The sequence below is a fragment of the Penicillium verhagenii genome (assembly GCF_028828195.1).
Source record: "Penicillium verhagenii strain IBT 33310 chromosome Unknown utg000006l_segment0_segment0, whole genome shotgun sequence".
Lineage (NCBI taxonomy): Eukaryota > Fungi > Ascomycota > Eurotiomycetes > Eurotiales > Aspergillaceae > Penicillium > Penicillium verhagenii.
Window position 1 is genome coordinate 2,097,604 of NW_026643170.1, and position 20,310 is coordinate 2,117,913.

Genomic DNA, 20,310 nt, shown 5'->3' on the forward strand with positions numbered 1-20,310 from the left:
AATCCGGGCCGTCAGATTGTTTATGACGGCGAACCGCAATCGCTACTCTAGTTGAACAAACAGCCCACCATGGCTTCCATCCGCTCGCTCGGTCTCCACGAACCATCCGCCGTCTCCTTCTTGGTCGCAGAAGGAATATTGCCTCCAGACCCCTCAAAAGACCAGTACGAATGGATAACATGTGTCGATGAGAGCGGGTTAACAGGTCCCGTTGATGATGAGCTGGTATGGACGAAACACTGCGCGGTATGGTCCCGCGCAGGGATGGTGAAGAGAGTCTTTCGAATGGATCCGGAGAAAGAGGAGATTCGACATGCGCTATTCACGCAGTTCACAGCAAGCCATGCCCGAAAATCAGTAGGCAACGCGAGTTTCAATCAACCTCACACGACCAACATGGGAACGAACACGCGGGGAGGACAACCGAAACGCCATGGGAAAGATTCCACCGCTGGAAACCTAGGCTCAACATTGGATCTTCATGGTGATTCTCAGATAGCTGTGGTTTCTCCCCAGCAACCGCATAAGAAACTAGCAAGAGCCTTGGTCGTGGTCCTGAAGTCGCAGGCCCACATCTTCTTTGTTACAGGAAATACCCACACCGTTCCTCTTCCATTTGAAGTTGAGTCTGTTTTTGCAACTCCCCGTGGACTTGTGTTTCAAAGAAAGATCCCAGATGATGGTGTGGAACGCCAGCATCAATCGGCGCCACCTAATTCATTTATGGCCCCTTCACTATTTGACCCTGGCGCTTCACAATCTGGAGCTCTGCCTCTTCCTACTAAAGACAAGGGCCCGATCCTGAAATTGTCACTGCCAACGAGCTCTACATCACTGCCCAACTCCAATTCAAGCGCAGATCTTCCCCGAGTTTTCTCTCTCATTGATCCTCATTCAGAAATGGGCCTGGTTGTCACCTCACAGTCCTCTCGCTGGCTACAAAGCAGCGTCAGTAGTGCCAAGAAAAGGCCCTCAGGGCTTGATGTGCTGGATCCGGCTGATGAGATTGTATACATCTCCCCGAAGGATGAGCTCTCAGGGTTGAATCAAGTTCCCGCAAACCCATTGATTTTGGTGCTCACAATGAACGCAACTACTGGGCTCTATACAGTATGGACTGCCCGGTATAGGGATGACGAATCCAGCGCATCAATCAAAGACAAAACCCGACGGCAGACTGAAGGTGCGCGGTCCAACAGACGAAGCTCTCACTTCGGTATGACACCTGGCGCCGCTACACCATCTGCGCGGCCAAGGGAAAGTTTCGGTCCATGGACCGAGAACTGGAATTCATCTCAGCCACCTGACACCAAAAATGGCGGCGAAGAAGATCTGGCTGCGCGAGTTGCGCAGGATTTTGGTGATGTTGGAGTGCCTCTAAAAACTTCCAGGAGAGTCAGCTCTCTGCTTGCACGGACAGATCTAGCGACTAGTCAGGACCGCATAACTTTTTCAGACCTTGCAACGGGCAGTCAAACCAGCACCATGCATCATGGCGGGCTTAGGCAATCCATAGGAGCTGGTAGCATGCGTGGAAGCTTTGGATTCAATCCTCGCGCATCACTACCTCCAGCAGCAGGGTCCGTCTACAGCACTGCAGGCAGCTTTGTAGACGCTCCGGTGGATAGGCTACTTGAGGAACTCAACAATGATATAATATCTGAAGGGTTTGAGAATATCGCTCTGCGTGAATCTGCATCAGGTCTACCCGAAGAGCTCTTACTTACCAAGGTAGAGAGCTTTTCTTCTAGATTCACAGGGAACTTTCATGCCTCAATGCAGCAAGCATCATCACATCACTTGAAGGTTTGCACACTGTCGTCCTCCGACTACGCGAGTAAACAAAACGGAAATGCCACCTCAGTGGCAGTCTGCATTGTAGACCAAGACTCACAGAGTATGACCATTGTCAACTTGGGAGCAGAGCGTGTGGCAGTATCCAAAAATCGAAAAGTGGTGCCTGCGACCTCCAAGAAAGCGAAGCACTCTGAGAGACGTCCGTTGCTGGTTCACGCAACTGGTATACAACATATCCCGAATGTTGGAGATGTCTGCAGAGTCACAGACGGTGAGATCTCGCGAATCCTCACGCTGACCCTGTCCGACAATGGACAGCGAGAATTGTCCCTACAAAGCCTGTGGGGTAGCCCGACCAGAGTCGAAATTCCGAAACCGCTGCAATTGTACGAGCCCCATGGGATCTCTGCCAACAAATTTATGAGTCGCTCGAGAGAGAGTGGCATGAATCGAGTCATGGCAGATCCTAATCTCGCTTTTACGAAACTCGATCATGCTTGCTCAAAAGGAAAGGTTGATCTAGTAGATACAGAGAATCGGAGGCACAGAATCCAAATCCAAATGGAGCCTCACAATGATCTTGTACGAAAGGTTCTCAAGGTGTGCAAATTTGTTCTTCGTGATTCGGAAAAGGCAGGGAACGGTTTGTTGGTGGCTTGGTGGGAGGTTATGAAATGGCTTCGAGGCAAAGAAGATATTGAGAATGATCTGGAGTGGACTGCTCTGGTTGTTGTCCTATTTTCTCTGGCTGTCCCATTCATCCAACAACCACAGCCACAAACCCCCGCCAAGCGAACACGTCGCAAAAAGGGCCTTCTCCGGTCGAGCAGCGGGTCCCATCTGGATCTCGAAAGCTGGGAATCTATGCTTGACCTTGAATCGGGATCTTCTGGCGTTGTTGCGCCATGGATGACGAATTGTTCTTGGGGGTGGATCGTTGAGCAAGATGCCATTGCAGACGTGGCCGGCCGAGATACATCACGTACCCCCAAAAATGAACAGTCTAATGCAAGCCGGTCAACATATCGTCAAAATTCTTATCTGAGCCGATGTGTCTCACTAAGCCGCGACTTCCTTCAAAGCCCCCAAGGACTTAGGGCATCCGGCCGTGATGGTTACTTACCTATTTCTGCCGCTTTCCCTGAGAACACCAGGTGCACCGCACTCGGGACCATACTTGTTGGCCTTCATCTTCTTCGGGAGGAACAGAAACTTTCGACCACCGACACGGAAGAGTCCCGGCGTCCTCTTGGGCTCCTGGCCCCGGTCTTGGCCCAACTTGGTGGCTGGCTAGGTTGGCAATCTTGGAAATGGACTGAGGATTCCTACTTTGGCACCGAAATGGCGAGCATAGAGCGCTGGCAATTTGAAGAGACTCGAATCTCTTCGCTGGATGTTCCTGCTGAACCATTCCCTCCCCCGTCAATATTTGCATTCCTTCTAGATGTCGAGCGTCAATCCTCCGCCCCGTTTGTCACCTTGCTTGATATTGTCGCCGCATCAGATCGAGTACCTAGAAAGGGACGTTTTTGGCAAGAATGCTTCAACATTACTCCTAGGACACTGGCCTTGACTGGCTTCCTTTCTGATGTCCGCAATGTTTCAACCCCCTTAGAAAAGATCAAGCTTCTACATCGATGGGGCTTGACAAAAAGCATAATTGACACGTTCCCGGAGGGGGTGAGCGCGCCCTTGTATGAAGCTGTCATGCAGTGCCAGATCGAAGCATCAACATCATGGAGCACAAGTCTTCTAGAGCTTATTGACCGCGAGGACCTTTACATGTCGATGAACCCAGTTCAAGCTCAATCATTTGCGGCACCCCAGCACCCTGTGGTATCTCATGATGCATTGCGGGATTATCATTATATCAACACCTCTGCTTTAGAGATTGATAACATCAATGCATTCGAAGCCTCTGCAGAGGCTGATCGCTTCTCAGTAACTCGCTTGGTCTTCCGGGAAGACAAGCGCTTCTTAGAAGCAGCCCGGCTTCTAAACCAGTCCAAAGCACCAGTGGCTGACTGTGTTCCAGAGCCCGACTGGACAGATTCCGATCTACTCGACGCACAAAAAGAACTTGTGCAGCTCGTCTCGTTTCGCACATTATCTACTCCTGCGGGTCGGGCTATGCTTGCCTTCAGCGGTCGACTACCTCTATTGACAGAGAAGCTTCCGATTCCGTCTTTCTCGCTCCAGTGTGTGATGAAACCATCCAATGTCACGGTTAGCGCCGAACGAGCTGCATTCACTGAGGAAAAAGTATGCTGGGCTTTCTTCCACAATGGTGTCTCGACGGGCCTTGCAATCTCCAAGGCCTCCAAGGGAATTGATACTTCTTGGATCCTGTTCAATAAGCCCCAGGAGCTCACGAACCGCCATGCTGGATTCTTGCTAGCTTTGGGCTTGAATGGTCATCTCAAGTCCTTGGCCAAATGGGTTGCTTTCAAGTACCTGACTCCCAAACATACCATGACATCCATTGGACTCTTGCTCGGTCTTTCTGCATCATACATGGGCACTATGGACACACTAATCACTCGATTGCTGTCTGTGCATGTTACAAGAATGTTGCCTATGGGAGCGGCAGAGCTCAACCTATCGCCTCTCACCCAAACTGCTGGCATCATGGGCATTGGTTTGCTCTATTGCGGCTCTCAACACCGTCGCATGAGTGAGGTCATGCTTTCAGAAATCGAGAATGTTGAGCAGGACGAACAGGCCGCATCCCAAGAAGACCTGCGGGATGAAGGCTACCGTCTGGCCGCTGGGTTTGCGCTAGGTCTCATTAACCTAGGCAAGGGTAAAGACTTGAGGGGAATGCGCGACATGCACATTGTTGAGCGTCTGCTCGCAATCGCCGTTGGTACTAAAAACGTTGACCTTGCACATGTGCTGGATCGCGCTACCGCGGGCGCGACAGTTGCACTAGCTGTCATTTTCATGAAAACCAATGATGCAGTTTTGGCCAAGAAGATTGACATCCCGGACACCACTGTACGGTTTGACTATGTCCGACCGGATCTCTTCCTCCTAAGGACACTGGCACGGCATCTCATCATGTGGGATAGCATCAAACCCAGTGCCGATTGGATCAAGACAAGCCTTCCAAAGGTATACCAGAAAAGATCTCGTCTCCTAACTGTGGGTCATCTTCGTAGTGAAGATATGCCTTTCTTCAACATCATCGCCGGTCTGTGCTTAGCCCTCGGCCTTCGCTATGCTGGCTCCGGGGACACCCAAGCAAGAGATCTATTGCTTTATTACCTGGATCAATTCATCCGAATCTCGCGACTCCCGGCGATAAGCTATGACTCTAAGCTTGCGCGTAATTCCGTTCGGAACTGCCAGGATGTCGTATCACTATCTACGGCAGCCGTCATGGCCGGTACGGGTGACTTGGCTTTGTTCCGGCGCCTGCGCTCTCTTCATGGCAGGATAGATGCCGATACCCCATACGGCAGTCATATGGCCGCTCATATGGCAATAGGCACGTTGTTCTTAGGTGGAGGTAGTTACACTCTTGGCACCTCTGACCTAGCCGTGGCAACGCTTCTTTGCTCCTTCTATCCGATCTTCCCAACTACTGTGCTTGATAACAAGTGTCATCTCCAAGCCTTCCGCCATCTCTGGGTCCTCGCTGCAGAGCCACGATGCCTCATTCCTCGCGATCTCGATACTCGACGCCCGATCCCCATTCCCATCACCATCACATCTCGCTCTGGTTCCATCAAAACCACCAACGCCCCCTGTATCATACCGGACCCCAGTGGGATTACACGTATCGAGATTCGCGGCCCGGATCACTGGCCCCTTGTTCTTGATTTCAGTCAAGACGATGCTCTTCGAGACAAATTCCGGCACGGTGACCCGTCAATCTACCTTCGCCGCAAAGCTACATACAGCCCCTCCGACGCTTCGACCTCGGTATTTGCATCTACTCTCACCGGGTTAAGTGAAGCCCAAGACATCTTACCTGGATCTTCGGTTGCAGCCTCCTCCGGTGCCGGCAAGGGCCTACCGCCATCTGTCTTGGGCAATCGCAATGCGCTACTCTCTGGCTTCATGTCAGGGACCACGACAGCCTCACAAAGCCCATGGGACTGGATTTTCCAGCTTCCATCTCTCCAGGGTCTTGACATCCGTGAACGCTCTCTCGTTCTTCCTTCCTCGTTCCCAACGCCTTCTCCTCGTATCTCTACCAAGATCGTTACCTCGCCACCTTGGCTCCGCACTTCTGCCGTTGATGCCCGTCTGGCCTTGTCACACACTGTGCGCAATATTGTACAGTCTTCTCGTGGCCGAGGTGCAGACTCCGATGAAATTCGTGACCGTATCTGGCAGCTTCAACTTCTATTCGACTGGCTTGATCGTTCACAAAGTGACGAGCAAGATACCGTTCCTGGTCACTTGCAATCGCAGTTCCAAACACCAGCATCGGGTTTGTGGCTAAGAAGAGACTTTATTGAGGAGGCTAGATGGCAGGTCTGGGGAGTTCAGGTTGGGGATCAGGGTGTGAGTACTGGTGGGTCATCATGAGTTTGTCATATTTGATGTGTTTATTGTTTGCTGGTGCTCTGGTTCATGGCAGCTGGGTATTTTTGTACGATATGATATCCATGGTATGATTTTGAATGCGCACCACACTAGGTTCTGAATGAAGTCTAATGTTATTGTTGATCTTGTTCTAAACATATTGGAATACATAGTAATGTGCACCTGTAAACGAACCTTGGAAGTCACATGGTGCTACCTGAATTCTCAGAAATGAATGTGAGAAATGGATGTGAATGGCACCACACCATGATCTCCACACCATGATCTGACATAACGAGAGAGAGGGTTCATTTGAAACATTGAATGTTTGGAACCTACGAGGGACTTCTGGGGCCTTTGTTCCAGGGTCTTTGTTCACCCAAGACCTCTTCTGAAAAGGATAATCGTATTGTCTGCATTGGGAGCTTTTTATTCAATTTCGGACAGTCTTTCCATGTGATTGTTACTTCCTGGTTATCCTTTGTACCCTCCTCACTAGTATGGAAAACTTTATCCTATTTTGGATTTCGTTCCATTTTCGATACTATCATTCCCAATTCAATCGCATTCCATCTTCATCCACAGGCACCCATACAATTACTTTCGACATAAATACAGCATATCCCCCCCATCATTCCCTCCTTCTTTCTTTTCTCCCTCGTCTGTCCCGAGTCTCCCATTACCTGCCAATTCCTCCTGCCACTTCCATCAAAGCAATCAACATCAACCCCACTCAGACATACATTACTTCGAGTCAGCCCCTCAAAACGTAAGCTTCATTCCCTCGATCATGTCCATGGAACAATTCACTAACCCACTTCCTCAATCATTCAGAAAATGGCTAATCTCTACACCTTTCCCACCCGCGACTGGGTTCTGGAAGGCCTGGTCAAGCAAATCATGGGCTTCAGCCGCTCCTTCGACAACTTCATCCGTGAGGGCGGAGCAAACATGGACGAGCCATTCTACTTCTGCGAGGTCTGCAAAGAAACGAAGAACACCGCTTTCAATGGCCTGGCTATGGTCGAGCACCTGTGGTATCATCATGAAGAACTTTTCGACGACTTCGAGTGCGAGAATGCTTTACGATACCATTATCAGGAAACGAACGTGTCGCTCTGAGGTTTGAATGCAGCTGTGGCTGTAGTGTGATAACATTGAATATCATGTATGATTAGGAGGTCGAGGTCTTGCTGTGATTTTTGATACGGCTGTTTCCTGTCAACTCGTTGTTTAAGTCTTTTCTGTCGGTTTTTCCAGTGATTAAAGCATATTCTCAATTTGATTCATACATGGATATTTTGCTCGGTCCAGACTACTAGTAGTCAAGGACGTCTCCTTAACAGCACTTGAGAACTCAAACTGCTGTTGTCTGATTCATCTTGGGTTTTCTTTGAATGAATGGCTTTTTTTTTCTTCCTAGGCCCTGGAGGTACGAGGTACTGCACAGGCACTCCTGCCTTGGTCTAGGGGTACCCAAGTCTAGTTGCAATTCCCGAGGTCGTGCCCAGGTTCTACCTAGTGGGTATTAGACATCTGGGCAACTGAGTAAATGCCTATGTAAAATATGCATGCACATGTGTGTACCTACTGGATATAATGCTGCACATGTTGAATATCAAAGCGGGGATAAGAAATCCTTGGAAGCATTTGAAGTACATAGTAATTATGGGGTAAGATCTTGAAAGATTCATGGAAGCTCTTACACACTACTACCTACTATGTACTATGTCTACATAGTAGAGATTGGAGATTAGACATACCGCCTCATTTGAAAATCATCAATCAGAATTGTAGGTCAAGCAAGGCAGGCTTAGCACATATGCATATGGTGGTCTTTAGATAACAGGCATGTATCAACTATTGAGATCGAATCTGACCCTCCTTCAGCAATCCGCGATCACTGCCACCTCCCTTCTGCCATAGCCACACGCCCTCAACGGCCCACGCAGAAGCACTAGCATGACGTCCAATTCCAGATGCAATAGGCATATTCGCTTCTTCAGCCTGGTCATTTTTCTTATCCTCGCCATCCTTGCTGGTACGTGAATGCATGCTGGGGAACTGGCCGGACGCACCCTCAGCTTCAGCTAACATGCCTGCCACAACACCTTCCTTCTCAATCACATGCCACAATCCCTCCGACAGCTGGCCACCACGATCACCAAACTCTGCACGACCAAGGCGGAACAGGATCCGGCCGATTACCTGCCATGCAACACATCGTTGAGCAGGGAACGTCGAGCGGGACAGAATCGCCAGCTCCGGGATGGTATAACCGGCTGCGTGCGGATCTTGGCCATGGTGGTGGAGACCAAGGGTAGTTGGGAGGGAAAGAGATGTGTTGGGAGCAATAAGTGAGCCACGTAGTGAGAATCTAATTCCAGATGGGTGTATAGCCATGGCGTTGCTGGAGGGGTGATAGGGTGAGGTGGAGTCTGGGTCTTCTGCATCGGCAGAAGGAGGTTGGAGCCATGAGAGCCCAGCAGGATCGTGAGACATTTCGGGGAAGTAATGAGACTGCATGTCTGCAAGGAAATTCGGGTCGTTGGGATCAAGTGTTGGCATCGGTTTCTTTGGCTGGGGGAAGTGGAAGGTTTCGATCATGGCGGGGTCTAGATTTGGGCGTTCGGATGCCGGGAGAAGGTCTGAAGGGATTTTAGAGGGAGGAAGATCATCATTGGTTGGAGGCTTAGAGGCAGTTGGTCGCTGATTTGTGATAGGTTCTGGATTTTTCTTGGGCGTAGGCTGCGTAGCAGGAGCCGGGATATCGAAGGAGACGGCCTTCTTCGATTTTGACGGCGCCGATTCATTTGGCATTGGCTCAGCCGCTGGCTTCTTCTGTGTTTCCTTGGACCAATCGTCATCATGATCTTCAATTTTGGCTCGTCGGAGAAAGCGTTCTAACAGCCCCGGGTCTATTGAGCCCATCAATTCTTCTCGCTCTCGCTCAATCTGCGCATCCGACATGGATGCCAGATGCCTGCTGTTCTCCTCGGCGATTGATGTCTTTTCATCTTGGGTAGTTGGTGGTACGGTATCATTTGACTGAATCGGTTGACTCGGTTCGGGGGCCTGAGCTGCTTGCTCTGCTCGTCTTTGCTTGAAGGAAGAGGGCTTGTTGCGTCGTCGGTGGGCGGGGAAGCCGGTGGAAGAAGCGGTGGGAGTGGGAGCTGGCGGTGCAGCTGGGGCCGGGTCTCGCTCCAAAATCTCTCCAATAAGAGAAAAGGGAGAAGGAACTGGGTTCTCAGGAGGACTGGTGTCCTCCTCGTCCAAGTCTAGGAGAAAACGCTCACCTCGATAAGCCATGGCGCGCAGATGAAAAGAAGGAAGTTATGTCAGCGCGGGGCCTGCGGCTCAAAAAAGCTAAAATGTGGATGCATCAGACTAACCGCATCGGGTTAGCGCGCGATGTGTCGGGGCTAGTCCCAAAGAGGCAATCCTGCGCAACCAGATTCGGAAGCTCTTCATCGAAGCTAGTCAACTTCTAGGCTTCTTAACACCGCATATCATCATCGTTGGGCAGCATTACATCTATATAAAAAAATTTCTAAATGCCTAATGTAGATTATATAAGTTGATGCTTTGTTTGAAAACCCTTTCTGTCCTATATTATTATAGTTCTTAATATAGAACTACTAAAAGTCATGACATAGCTGGCCATGGAACTGATCTCCGAGGCAAATTTTAAGCATATCAAGACCATTAGTTTATTTTTATTCCAAAATTCCCATGATCATGTTCCTCGATGGATTCTAATGGTTTCCCGGTGGGATTGTCATATGGTTTCGCAGGTTGTGTCACTCGGTCTGAGGTATAGAGAGGGGGGAAACAGGGTCTGTGTGGTCAAGTACTATACACTTATACGCCCCTCTGACGCCAGATCCGCGCGCGATGGAATGGCTACAACAATGACCAGATCAGTGATTCTAAAGCTTCAGGATTTGAAGAATTAGATTGACTTGATTTGAATTTGATGATCCAATCTCCATTCATCCAATAATTGGTCATTTGTTGGAGGTTCGATTGATCTATGCATGTATTGGAATTCTGATTTGCATACATATCAAACCGGGAAAACTCCCAATGAATTCGACCACATCAAAAACTCCCTTGATCGCTATTTTCCCCTTTCTTGTCCTTTTTTTCTTTTTCCTTTCTTCCTTTCTTCTCCTTAATTCATCGCCTTCTTGTCCTTCCATGACCTCCCTTGTTTCAGGTTCTTCTTCATGTTCCCGCTTCTTGTTTGACCTGTAACAGATCTCTTATCTTGCCTTTCCCCTCTCCGTTTTCTTTTTTTTCCATTTTCCTTTTTTCCCATTTTCCCTTTCGTGATAACCGACTCCCGACCGTTGAAATATCTCCCCATCCACTCATCCACTTCAAATCCATCAACTTCTGTATAACTACCTTTATTCAACTTTTTTTTCTTTTTTGGGCATTTTCACCATTTGGACGTCATGTCCACGGATTCTCCTATGGATGTGTCCAAGGATGATGGACCCGTCATCGACGAGAAACCTGACAATCGACGTGCTTCTGGTGCCAGACGGTCGCGTCGAAAGAAGGACGACGATACCAACAACAACACCACCACCGAAACTCCCCCCAAACCTAAAAAGGAAGCCAAAGAAAAGGCAACTCGAGCACCTCGTCGCCCAAGAGAAAAGTCTACCGCTACCGCTGCTTCTCGCAAGAAACCTAAGCTGGAGCAAACCGAAGAAGCCACACCCGCCGCACCTGCCGCACCTGCGACGGCAAACCCTCCCAGTCCCCAATCACAGCCACCACCACAATCGCAATCGCAGCAATCGCAACCCATACAATCTCAACCCGCCCTAACACCTCCACAACCTGCTCCTGTTGCGCCTGTATCTGCGCCTTCTTATACAAGTCCTCACCCGGCCCCGGCCCCGACCCCGACCCCAGCGCCTAATTATGCCTTGTCATCACCGTATCCACCACCAGCGCAACCCCCATCCCAGTCAACCCAACCTCCCCCGCAACGCACCAGTGGTCAAAACTTCGACCCGATTAGATCAGCTTTTGATAACCCATCGCCAGCGCCAGCTTATAGTCCAACACCTGCCAAGTCACCGCAACCCAATTACCGTGCCAGCGCGTCACCGGCGATCTCCAGCATAATTGACCCACCTACCCAAAATGCACGTATTTACACCCCAGTGCCGCGCTCCTCGTCTGCCCATGTCTCGGCTGTGTCTTCTCCTGTGCCAACCCCATCGTACCCATCGCTAGGGCCGTCGGCATTACCCGCGTCATCGCCGTCTCATGGAACGGTCCACGTCCCACCGGCGCTGCAATCTTCGAGTCACTACAGCACTCCTTATCCACCATCAGAGAAACTTTCGATCCCTCCACAACCTCCTCAGTTAGAACTGTCACCGCCGGCCTTACAGCCCCAACAAAAAAAGCCCCAGGCACAAGCCCCGCAGCCTCAGACCCCAGCGCAAAAGGCTACGCCACAACGGCCAGCTCAGAAAACTGATGCAATGGAGATTGACTCAAAACCCCAGAAAGAAACGCCTGTGCCGAGCGCAAAGAAAGAAAAGGGCGCCGCGACTGCTCCTTCCTCAAAAGCTCCGTCTCCTAAGCCGGCGCGCGCAGCTAAGGAAACCCCACAACTTCCCCAGGGGTCGGGATTGATCACCAATGCGTTGTTTGGTATGGGGGGTGACGATTCTTCCAAATCAAGTGATGCGCGCAGTACACCCAACATCGTGGTGCATATCCCATTATCAAAGGGCAACCAGATTGTTAATTTTGCACAGCTGGCAGAGGAACAATACGGGTTTGCTGCCTTGCACCCTCGTTTGGCAGCCCACAAAGATCGGCTCGCTCGCGTGGCTGCCGCTGGCGCTGCGTTAGAGCGAAATGAAAAGGGACTGACTGAAAGTGCGGATGAGGATTTGAGCCTCGAAGCAGAGCGCGACAGTGATGTGGATGGAGATGTCAACATGAGTGGTGCAGGAACTGCCACCAATGGTGTGACCTCGGATGCTGGAGACGGCAAGAAGAAAAGACGAAAGAAGGTCGAGGAGTACGATCGAGATGATCCCTTTGTCGACGATACGGAGATGGCATGGCAGGAACAGGCTGCTGCTAGTAAAGATGGATTCTTTGTGTACAGCGGTCCTCTTGTACCGGAAGGCGAGAAGATCCAAGTGGAACGGTTAGTTTTTTATTTTATTTCTTCTTCCCCGATAGCCAGGAAGCGACCAGCCTTGCTAACATACCTTACAGTGCGGATGGAACCATCAAGCGCGGTCGAGGCCGAGGCCGGGGTACGGGTCGGAGTAGAGCATTGGCTTCTCATCCCCATGTCGCCATTGCTGCTGCTACTGCTGTGCCAATTTCCCAGGATACCGGTTTGCCCCTTCGCGGACCCGGTTCAAGAGGAGGTACCTCGCGCAGGCCACGAGGAGCCAAGAAGACCGATAATGCCGATAAAGGCACTCCCGAGCGCAATGGCACCGCTGCATCTGCGGTACATGAAGGCCGCGGTGGCCGTGGAGGAGGCACCCCAGGAACCGGTCGTGGAGGAAGTTCCGCCAGTACTCGCGGCGGTAAATCCGGTTCTTCGGTGATGAACTTGATGGACGTGGCATCCTCGCCTCTGTCTAATTCGACTCCGAATATTACTCCCACTCACGGGCCAAGTCCTTTGGCTGGACCGGAACTGGCTATGAAATAACTTTATTGTTTCCACTGCGGTGTTTTTGGATTTGCAAATCTCGGGGTGTTTGCTTTTGGCTTGGTGTCTTAAGGCTCCGGCGTCCGCGATGTGCAAAGCAAGGTTCAATGCTTGCTTGTTTTGCTGTGTTTGCATTCGCATTTGGTTAGCTGCTCGGGGTTTTTGTCGAGCCTTTTGCTCTGTACTTATAGTATATTTGATTATGTTGGCATATGCACTTAAACTTCATTACGTCTCAATATAGCTTGTGTGCTTCCAAGGTTTCCATGCCACCTTCCATCGCTATTAATCAAAATCTTGGGTCTTGGCTGATCTGAATATTCCAATGAACTTACTGGTCTCATCTTAGGTATCATCACATGCAGTATTTCAAAGTACAGAAGAGCTACTAAGTTCCTAGATGTTCGCGTTCCCACCGCCGCCTGAACATGACCGCACATTCTTCCAGATCCCGGGCGTTTGTAGCCATTCTTTGGAGCGCGCCGACTTCCCTTGTATCTAGCTCGACCCTGGCCATGTCAACCTCCTCTGCCTTCGCCACCATAGACGCCCGCACCGCCATGAAGCTACGGTACTCTTCATCTGCATCCAGAGCTATCTGCATGTTTGCAAATGCCACATCAATCCCTGCAGTATCTATACTAGCCCGGAGAGGTACCCAAGTCGAGATACCGCGGCGGCCTGGCTCTCTTTGGACAAATTGAACCTCTCAAACAAATCAGAAGATCGTTTTTATACTCTCGGCAAAACAGATCGAAGTGAGATTCGAGTCACGGTAAGACAGTTTGATTGGTGAACTTGGGAATCATAGCTGCTCGAAGTAAGGCTACCTAAGGGATTCTTAAACATTTGAAAATAAGAATCACGGAAAAGATGTACAGGAAAAATGTACATCATGTGTCCATATACATCATGTGACCCCATACATGTATACATAGATTCAATATATAAGGAAGTGCAGGGATTCAACGTACAATGGAGTTCAAGGATTTAATATACAAGGAAGTGCAGGGTTTTAATGTATAAGGAATTGTAAGGATTTGCTACTATACACAATAATATAGTAGAAGAAACAGTAGGAAGAACAGTAGGAGGAACAGTAGAAGGAACAGTAGAAGAAACAGTAGAAGGATTTACTAGTACATAAGGAAGTTTAAGGATTAATGCCAAAGTACATAGTGCGTGATGTAATTCCATGCACAGTGATTAAGACTCTACTGACTGCTCTTTATGACAAATATCTCGATTCGTTCGGCCCTCTTAATAGCAGCCTTGGGGCCAGTACAAGGTATTTTATTGAAATGACCAAATCTGGTCCGCCATTCCATGCATATCAGTTTCAGTAAGAATGAAATCCTCTTCCTCCTTTTCAGGGTCAGGATTCCTCAAAAAAACATCCGCGAAGGAGATGGACAAATTGCCACTGACTGTAGGGAGGACGTGCTTGCTCCGGATTGCGGCACATCTCGATTTCTTGGGATGGCGATGGAGTAATTTGATTGTCTCCCACTTCTCAATCAAAACTCGACCATGCATGGAGCACACTGATGGTAATCGCGGCATTCACACAACTGCCCGGTTCATTCAACCAGAACTTCATATCAGCGATCAATTTTGACCGAGGCTCAGACCAAGCGACCTCGCCAACAAAAGTTGGCCATTTGTGGGAAAGCCCACCTGGCATGTTCATTGGTGCCAATGATATATCGTCATTGTCAGGTGATGAAGTCATAACAGGCGTCGCTGAGAATAGAAGTGAACATACAAAATGAAAAGATGCAACATAATCGATCAGATCAGCTAATAATACATAAAATCGGATACCTCCCTTTCTCAATCCAAGCGCCAGCGATCCTGAACCTCGGGTTCCTCTTCAGTGACAGCTTCTTCAACCTCGTCGACGTAGACGAATTCCTCCCATGGAGCGTTCCGCGCAACCGACACGAACTCGGTAGGGTTGCGGATGCACGAACGATTGAAGACCTTGGACGCCTCGAACTCTGGGATCTGGAGATGCACAAGCCAGTGGTGTGCGATGGCGGCGGCCCGAGCGTTTGGTAGAGTGCGCAAATGAATCTCCGACCAGGCGGTCATATAAAGCTTCTTGAGAAGCGTAAGCTCGCCCTTCAGGGATCCGTAACGTATGTCGTTCAATAAGTCGTTATGCCGGTGCTGCTACGCACGTGTAGCATAAACCGGGAACGCATAGCATTACACTTGTGGACCGAACGTACTAGAGGTTCGTCCTCTGCGGTCGCTGTGCGAAATGCGCCTCGGGGATCAGGCCCAAACAGTCATCGTTGATAAACAACTTGTAAACTTCGTCTAGCATAAAAAGTAACCTGCATGTGAGGCGGCAGCCATATTTGGTAGAACGAAGGAAATGAAAGAAGAGTAATAAAATAACCAGAAATGAAGACGCGCAATAAAATGAGAGTCATAAGTTATCATTTTATAACAATTCAATTTCAAAAGAAGCTATAGTTCTAACTCTGAAAAATTGAGAGGCCAATCTCTTTGATCTGTACAACCTAGAAGGAGAGATAGAGCCTGATATCATGTACCTCATTCTTAGGATTCCTTTAGTAAAATTGATCCTTTGAATGCATCGCTCGAGTAACCATAAAAGAAGTCTTTCTCTCAAAAAAGCACATGTACACCTCAGATCTCCCCAACCCTGTTATTGCAAAAAGATCTCAAAATAAGAGACTTAAGTAGAATAATAAAAATTACTTAAATTATACTGTTTGCATATCCCACACTAAACACAAAAACCGGCCATCCCTATATCCTAGTACAAGTGTAGCATTCTTGACATCTTGAAAATGAAATGAACGGTACTCAGAGGGGAGCCATAATAAATTTTCACCTCCCAAATTCACCCAATTACTCGATAATGATATCAGAGAATTGCCAGGAGCCGTCTTGAGTGAGCCCAATGCGGCCACTGAATTGATGTCACCTGAATAGCCTTCTGACATCTGCTGCTGGGTGGTGCCGGTCGCTGTATCCCAGAGCTCGATGGTGCCATCAAACGAGCCTGATGCTAGCGTAAGCCCATCAGGAGAGAAGGCTAAGGAATTGATACTTTCCCAAGAGCCTCCCTCCAAGATCTGCCGCTGTGTACCGGTCGCCGTATTCCAGAGCTTGATGGTGCCGTCCTTTGAGCCAGATGCCAGCGTAAGCCCATCGGGAGAGAAGGCCACTGAGCTAATCTGACCCGAGTGGCCCTCTAATGTCTGTAGATTTGGACTCCAGAAGTCTGTCACTGCTGGTAGCCTCTGTATCCGTTTTGGTATTTCGCTAGTAAACGCCCTCTTGATGACACTTTGCCCTGGTGCAAACACAAGTCCGGAACAGTACAGTTGCAGTGGAGCAATGCTAGCTATGTAAGCATTTTGAAGAGTGAATCTTCTTGCATCGTATAGAAACCTCAGAATAGCGGGATCAGCAGTTTTCTGTGATATCCATTAGTAGCTATCTGATCATAAATTCTTGATACTTACCCATGTTCTTGACTCTAATATCTGTATCATTCCTGTCGCCTCCGACACTTTTCCCATTAAGGCTAATGCCTCCAACCAGTGGAGGAACCGCTTGTGAAGAAATGAGAGAATTTCAGATTCAGGGATACCACCCTGGCTCTCCTTCAGATGATGGATCCAGTAATTGCAGGAGTATTGCAAATCAGCCGGAAGATATTGCTGGATTATTTGAGAATCGATGTCCTTGTATTGTAGTCCATAACTTGCTAGATCACAGAGATTGTGCCTAAGCCGAGTGTCCATAATACGGAGACAGTGTAATGCTATCTGCCTGTGTGTATGCTTCTCATCAATTCGAAATTCTTTGTCTGTATGGAGCAAGAATTCTCGAAACGAGAGGTGAAGAATGCGGACTGGGGTGTTGGTGTTGTCTGGTACAAAGAGAACTGAATGTAGGAAAACTAAGTGATCTTTGATCTCCTGTATTGGCATTTGTAGAAGCAGAGCGAGAGAGTTGACTGAAAGCGGGGTGGCAAGTAGGATGATGACCCCAATGATTTCTTGGAATTCTTTTAGAGCCTCCTTTGTCTGCTCTTCATCGTCTTGTATGAGTTGACGCAGAACTGGGAGGTACATTTGCTCCATCTGAGTTGCACCTGTAGCTCCAATATTAAGATATCTCTCAAGCGCTGTATGAGGATGTAGATTTTTCTTGATGAAGAGGCAGGCTGTGGCTGCGAAGACAAATAATGGTATGGACATCTGCACCAGATCTTCGATTTTGTCATTTCCCGGCCAGTCAGGGGGAAGTCCACGATTAACTTGTATTGCGGACATCTCGTGTTTCAGAAATAGGCGAATATCGTGTTCAATCACTGGGAGAGGAAGTTCATGGAGAACTAGGTCCTGGTGGTTCTCTTCACTATCGAAGCCTAGACGAATAGGAAGCTCAGGCCTACTCGTTAAAACAACTCGTAAGCGTAATGACTTGATTTCTTGTAATTTGAATAAGAGGTGAAGTATGAACTTTATGTCATTTTCCCCATCACATTCGTCTAGGGCATCAATAACAATCACCACTGTTTTGACTTGCTCTGAATCCAGCTTCATCAAGGGAAGATAGAGAAGTTTGTCAAACTGTTCACCTAGGAATTTAGATCCAATATCTGGATCCTTATCCAGGGCGTCTAGAATAAACGGCACAAGTGGCCGATTTGTGGTGATAAATTGTCTCGTGATGGTCGATATCAAGTATTTTGCGATACCACGCTCTTTTTCAGTCTGCTTAAAGAAAAAATGTGGCACCAAGCAGTCCTTGACTTTGGAAGGACTCAGCGATTGTCCGGGCAATGGTAGACTTTCCGGTTCCTGCCATTCCATTTAACCAGAATATAGGTTTGCAACCTGACCTTGTCCATTCTGAAATTTGGTCGAGAAGCTCGGTCCTGATATCTGGAAGGCAGGGGTTGATGTTTTGATTATCATAGGAGTCATATGATGCCCCTTCCACATTGTGTAACTTCCCAAGACTGAAATGTTCAAGAAGAACCTTCATGGATTTAGCCAAGTCATCAATTTTAAGAAGGATGTTTTCTGCCTCTTTGTCGTGGTGAAGATGTCCAGCTAAATCAACCCATCTGCGTAAACGATCCCTTTCCTTTTCGACCGAGGTTTTGAGTGCTGTAAGCGGATGCCCAGTAATCGCAGTGACACAATCCATGAGGTTTCTCGAGACGCTAGATTCTTGTGTATTCCGAACTTGTCCTGAATAGCATAGAATTGCTGTGTAGATTCCGATCATCGCAGTTCCTATATGACTGCGGATATCTTGAGGCCCATTTATGTAGAATTCTTGCTCAATGAATGCACATTGGGCGAGAACATCAGCTAGGTACTCAGATGATTCAAATAATGCATTTCGTGCGTCATCATAGTTTTGCGTCATCTAGTACATCGGTCATCAATCAGCTGCAGTATCTTCAGGCTATGGGCAAAACATACTGTCAGACCAAGCGACACAACTGTCCAAGCACTAGCTGCATGCTGCGTAGGGTCAAGGGCAGCAACTGCGCTAATGATGTCTTTAACGGATAGAGCCGCATTGATGATCTTCCGCGAAGATCTCCGAAATGTTTCGTCTGACTTCCGCTGGTATTCCTGGTATTGTTGCTTTCAATGTTGTCACCTTGACGATATCGTCAATTTGCTCTCTCAGGCCAGGATTATTGTCTTTTGACCCGGAGGCAGTTTGTATGCTAGACCAGATCTGGCGTTGCTCTGTAGTGGGCTTTTCGTACGCTGCTTGCCATAAGTCTTGTGGCTGGTGGTCCTCGATCGATTTGGTTGGTTGGAATACAGAATGAGTATGAGTTGATGGTATTGTCTTTGCTGGATTGTCTGCTTGGCCGTCCGCTCGATCTATCTCAGATTCTGCTGTCCCAGTATTCTTGTTTCCGCGTAGTGACTGAATCAGCCTCCTCAGATGTTTAGGCATCTTTCACCTACAGAAATATATCCAAATTGTTCACATTCGTGAATTGTTTAGAAGACTCAAGAATCTGAGAGTATTAGGCTTGGGAGGGGTAAATGTTCGATTCCATCAACGTCCTACGAGTAGCAAGCCGACGTGGTCCAATGATAAAGATTTGCCTACTTGCTGCCCAATAGTCAATGCCATTTTTGCTGCATCATTAGAAGGTGGGGGACCTTTTAAGTCTCCACTCTTCTTGCCGACAGTGTGCACAGCCATGCTGAAACCAATTGGGATTCTTGACTTCGTTGCTCTGAATCAACATGATCTATTAATGTATATTTTGGAACGGTCAATATGCTTTGTTTGCACACTTTTGCTACTTACAACTTTGGTAAGGGATGAAATCACCATGTTAGTGTGAGAACAAGACTCAATAAGCGGTCAGAACATGAACCACACTCATACATAATGGTGGACATTTGCCATTTTTTGATACCTTTTTGATACGGTATCCTTTAAGTATCTTTAATGATACAGTAAAAACATCCGATACGGTAGTTAAGCCAAACTTTTTATGATACCGTATCATGTTTGATACAGAAATAATGGTATCATTATTCTCAAAATCGTATCATAGGGTTTCACAAGGGTTTCATAGCGAGGGTTATAGTATCAAATGGGTATCATAAGGTATCCAAAGGGTTTCATAGCGAAGGTTATAGTATCAAATGGGTATCATAAGGTATCCAAAGGGTTTCGATCAACCCAATATAGGCGCTACAATGATACTGCTCACATGTCTGATACCGGTGCCACTTGATACTAGCACCACATTGATACTGCTCGCATATCTGATACAGGCACCATATTGATACCGCTCACACATCTGATACAGGCACCACATTGATACCGCTCGCACATCTGATACAGGCACCACATCGATACCACTCACACATCTGATACAGGCACTACATTGATACCGCTCACATATCTGATACAGGCACCACATCGATACTACTCACACATCTGATACAGGCACCACATTAATACTGCATGTAGTACATGTATCAACCCCATCATATAGCCTCAGCCCCAGCCACATATGCTGGTACCAACCTTGGTAGGTACTACCTGGCCATGTAACACTGTAAATGTTCAAAGCTTAGGTGAACCTAAATCGGCATGACATCAATCAGTAATCATTCATTCAAATGTTGAGGCTTTCGTCATACTAACTGGTTAACTAGGCCTTTAAAAAATTGAAGTACTTACATATGCCATACATGTGTATATAATATTTGACATAT

At 48.1% G+C, this 20,310-nt stretch overlaps 6 protein-coding genes across 6 annotated transcripts; 3 read left to right on the forward strand and 3 right to left on the reverse strand.

Moving 5' to 3' along the window:
- Positions 1–69: 69 nt before the first annotated feature.
- Positions 70–6,336, forward strand: N7466_006193 (anaphase promoting complex subunit 1; the record flags this gene model as incomplete). Its single annotated transcript, XM_057165590.1, has 1 exon — positions 70–6,336. The coding sequence occupies one exon, from the start codon at positions 70–72 to the stop codon at positions 6,334–6,336; it is 6,267 nt and encodes a 2,088-aa protein (XP_057021189.1).
- Positions 6,337–7,170: 834 nt separating this feature from the next.
- On the forward strand, positions 7,171–7,455 carry N7466_006194 (uncharacterized protein; the record flags this gene model as incomplete). Its single annotated transcript, XM_057165591.1, has 1 exon — positions 7,171–7,455. One exon carries the CDS (start codon positions 7,171–7,173, stop codon positions 7,453–7,455), a length of 285 nt encoding a protein of 94 aa, XP_057021190.1.
- Positions 7,456–8,193: 738 nt separating this feature from the next.
- Positions 8,194–9,642, reverse strand: N7466_006195 (RPAP1 family protein; the record flags this gene model as incomplete). Its single annotated transcript, XM_057165592.1, has 1 exon — positions 8,194–9,642. The coding sequence occupies one exon, from the start codon at positions 9,640–9,642 to the stop codon at positions 8,194–8,196; it is 1,449 nt and encodes a 482-aa protein (XP_057021191.1).
- A 1,151-nt stretch (positions 9,643–10,793) lies between these two features.
- On the forward strand, positions 10,794–13,045 carry N7466_006196 (uncharacterized protein; the record flags this gene model as incomplete). The annotated part of the gene is made up of 2 exons (XM_057165593.1): positions 10,794–12,523; positions 12,595–13,045. 2 exons carry the CDS (start codon positions 10,794–10,796, stop codon positions 13,043–13,045), a joined length of 2,181 nt encoding a protein of 726 aa, XP_057021192.1.
- A 388-nt stretch (positions 13,046–13,433) lies between these two features.
- On the reverse strand, positions 13,434–13,649 carry N7466_006197 (uncharacterized protein; the record flags this gene model as incomplete). The annotated part of the gene is made up of 1 exon (XM_057165594.1): positions 13,434–13,649. The coding sequence occupies one exon, from the start codon at positions 13,647–13,649 to the stop codon at positions 13,434–13,436; it is 216 nt and encodes a 71-aa protein (XP_057021193.1).
- Positions 13,650–14,878: 1,229 nt separating this feature from the next.
- Positions 14,879–17,910, reverse strand: N7466_006198 (WD40 repeat domain-containing protein; the record flags this gene model as incomplete). Its single annotated transcript, XM_057165595.1, has 3 exons — positions 14,879–15,169; positions 15,928–16,503; positions 16,552–17,910. The coding sequence occupies 3 exons, from the start codon at positions 17,908–17,910 to the stop codon at positions 14,879–14,881; spliced, it is 2,226 nt and encodes a 741-aa protein (XP_057021194.1).
- Positions 17,911–20,310: the final 2,400 nt, after the last annotated feature.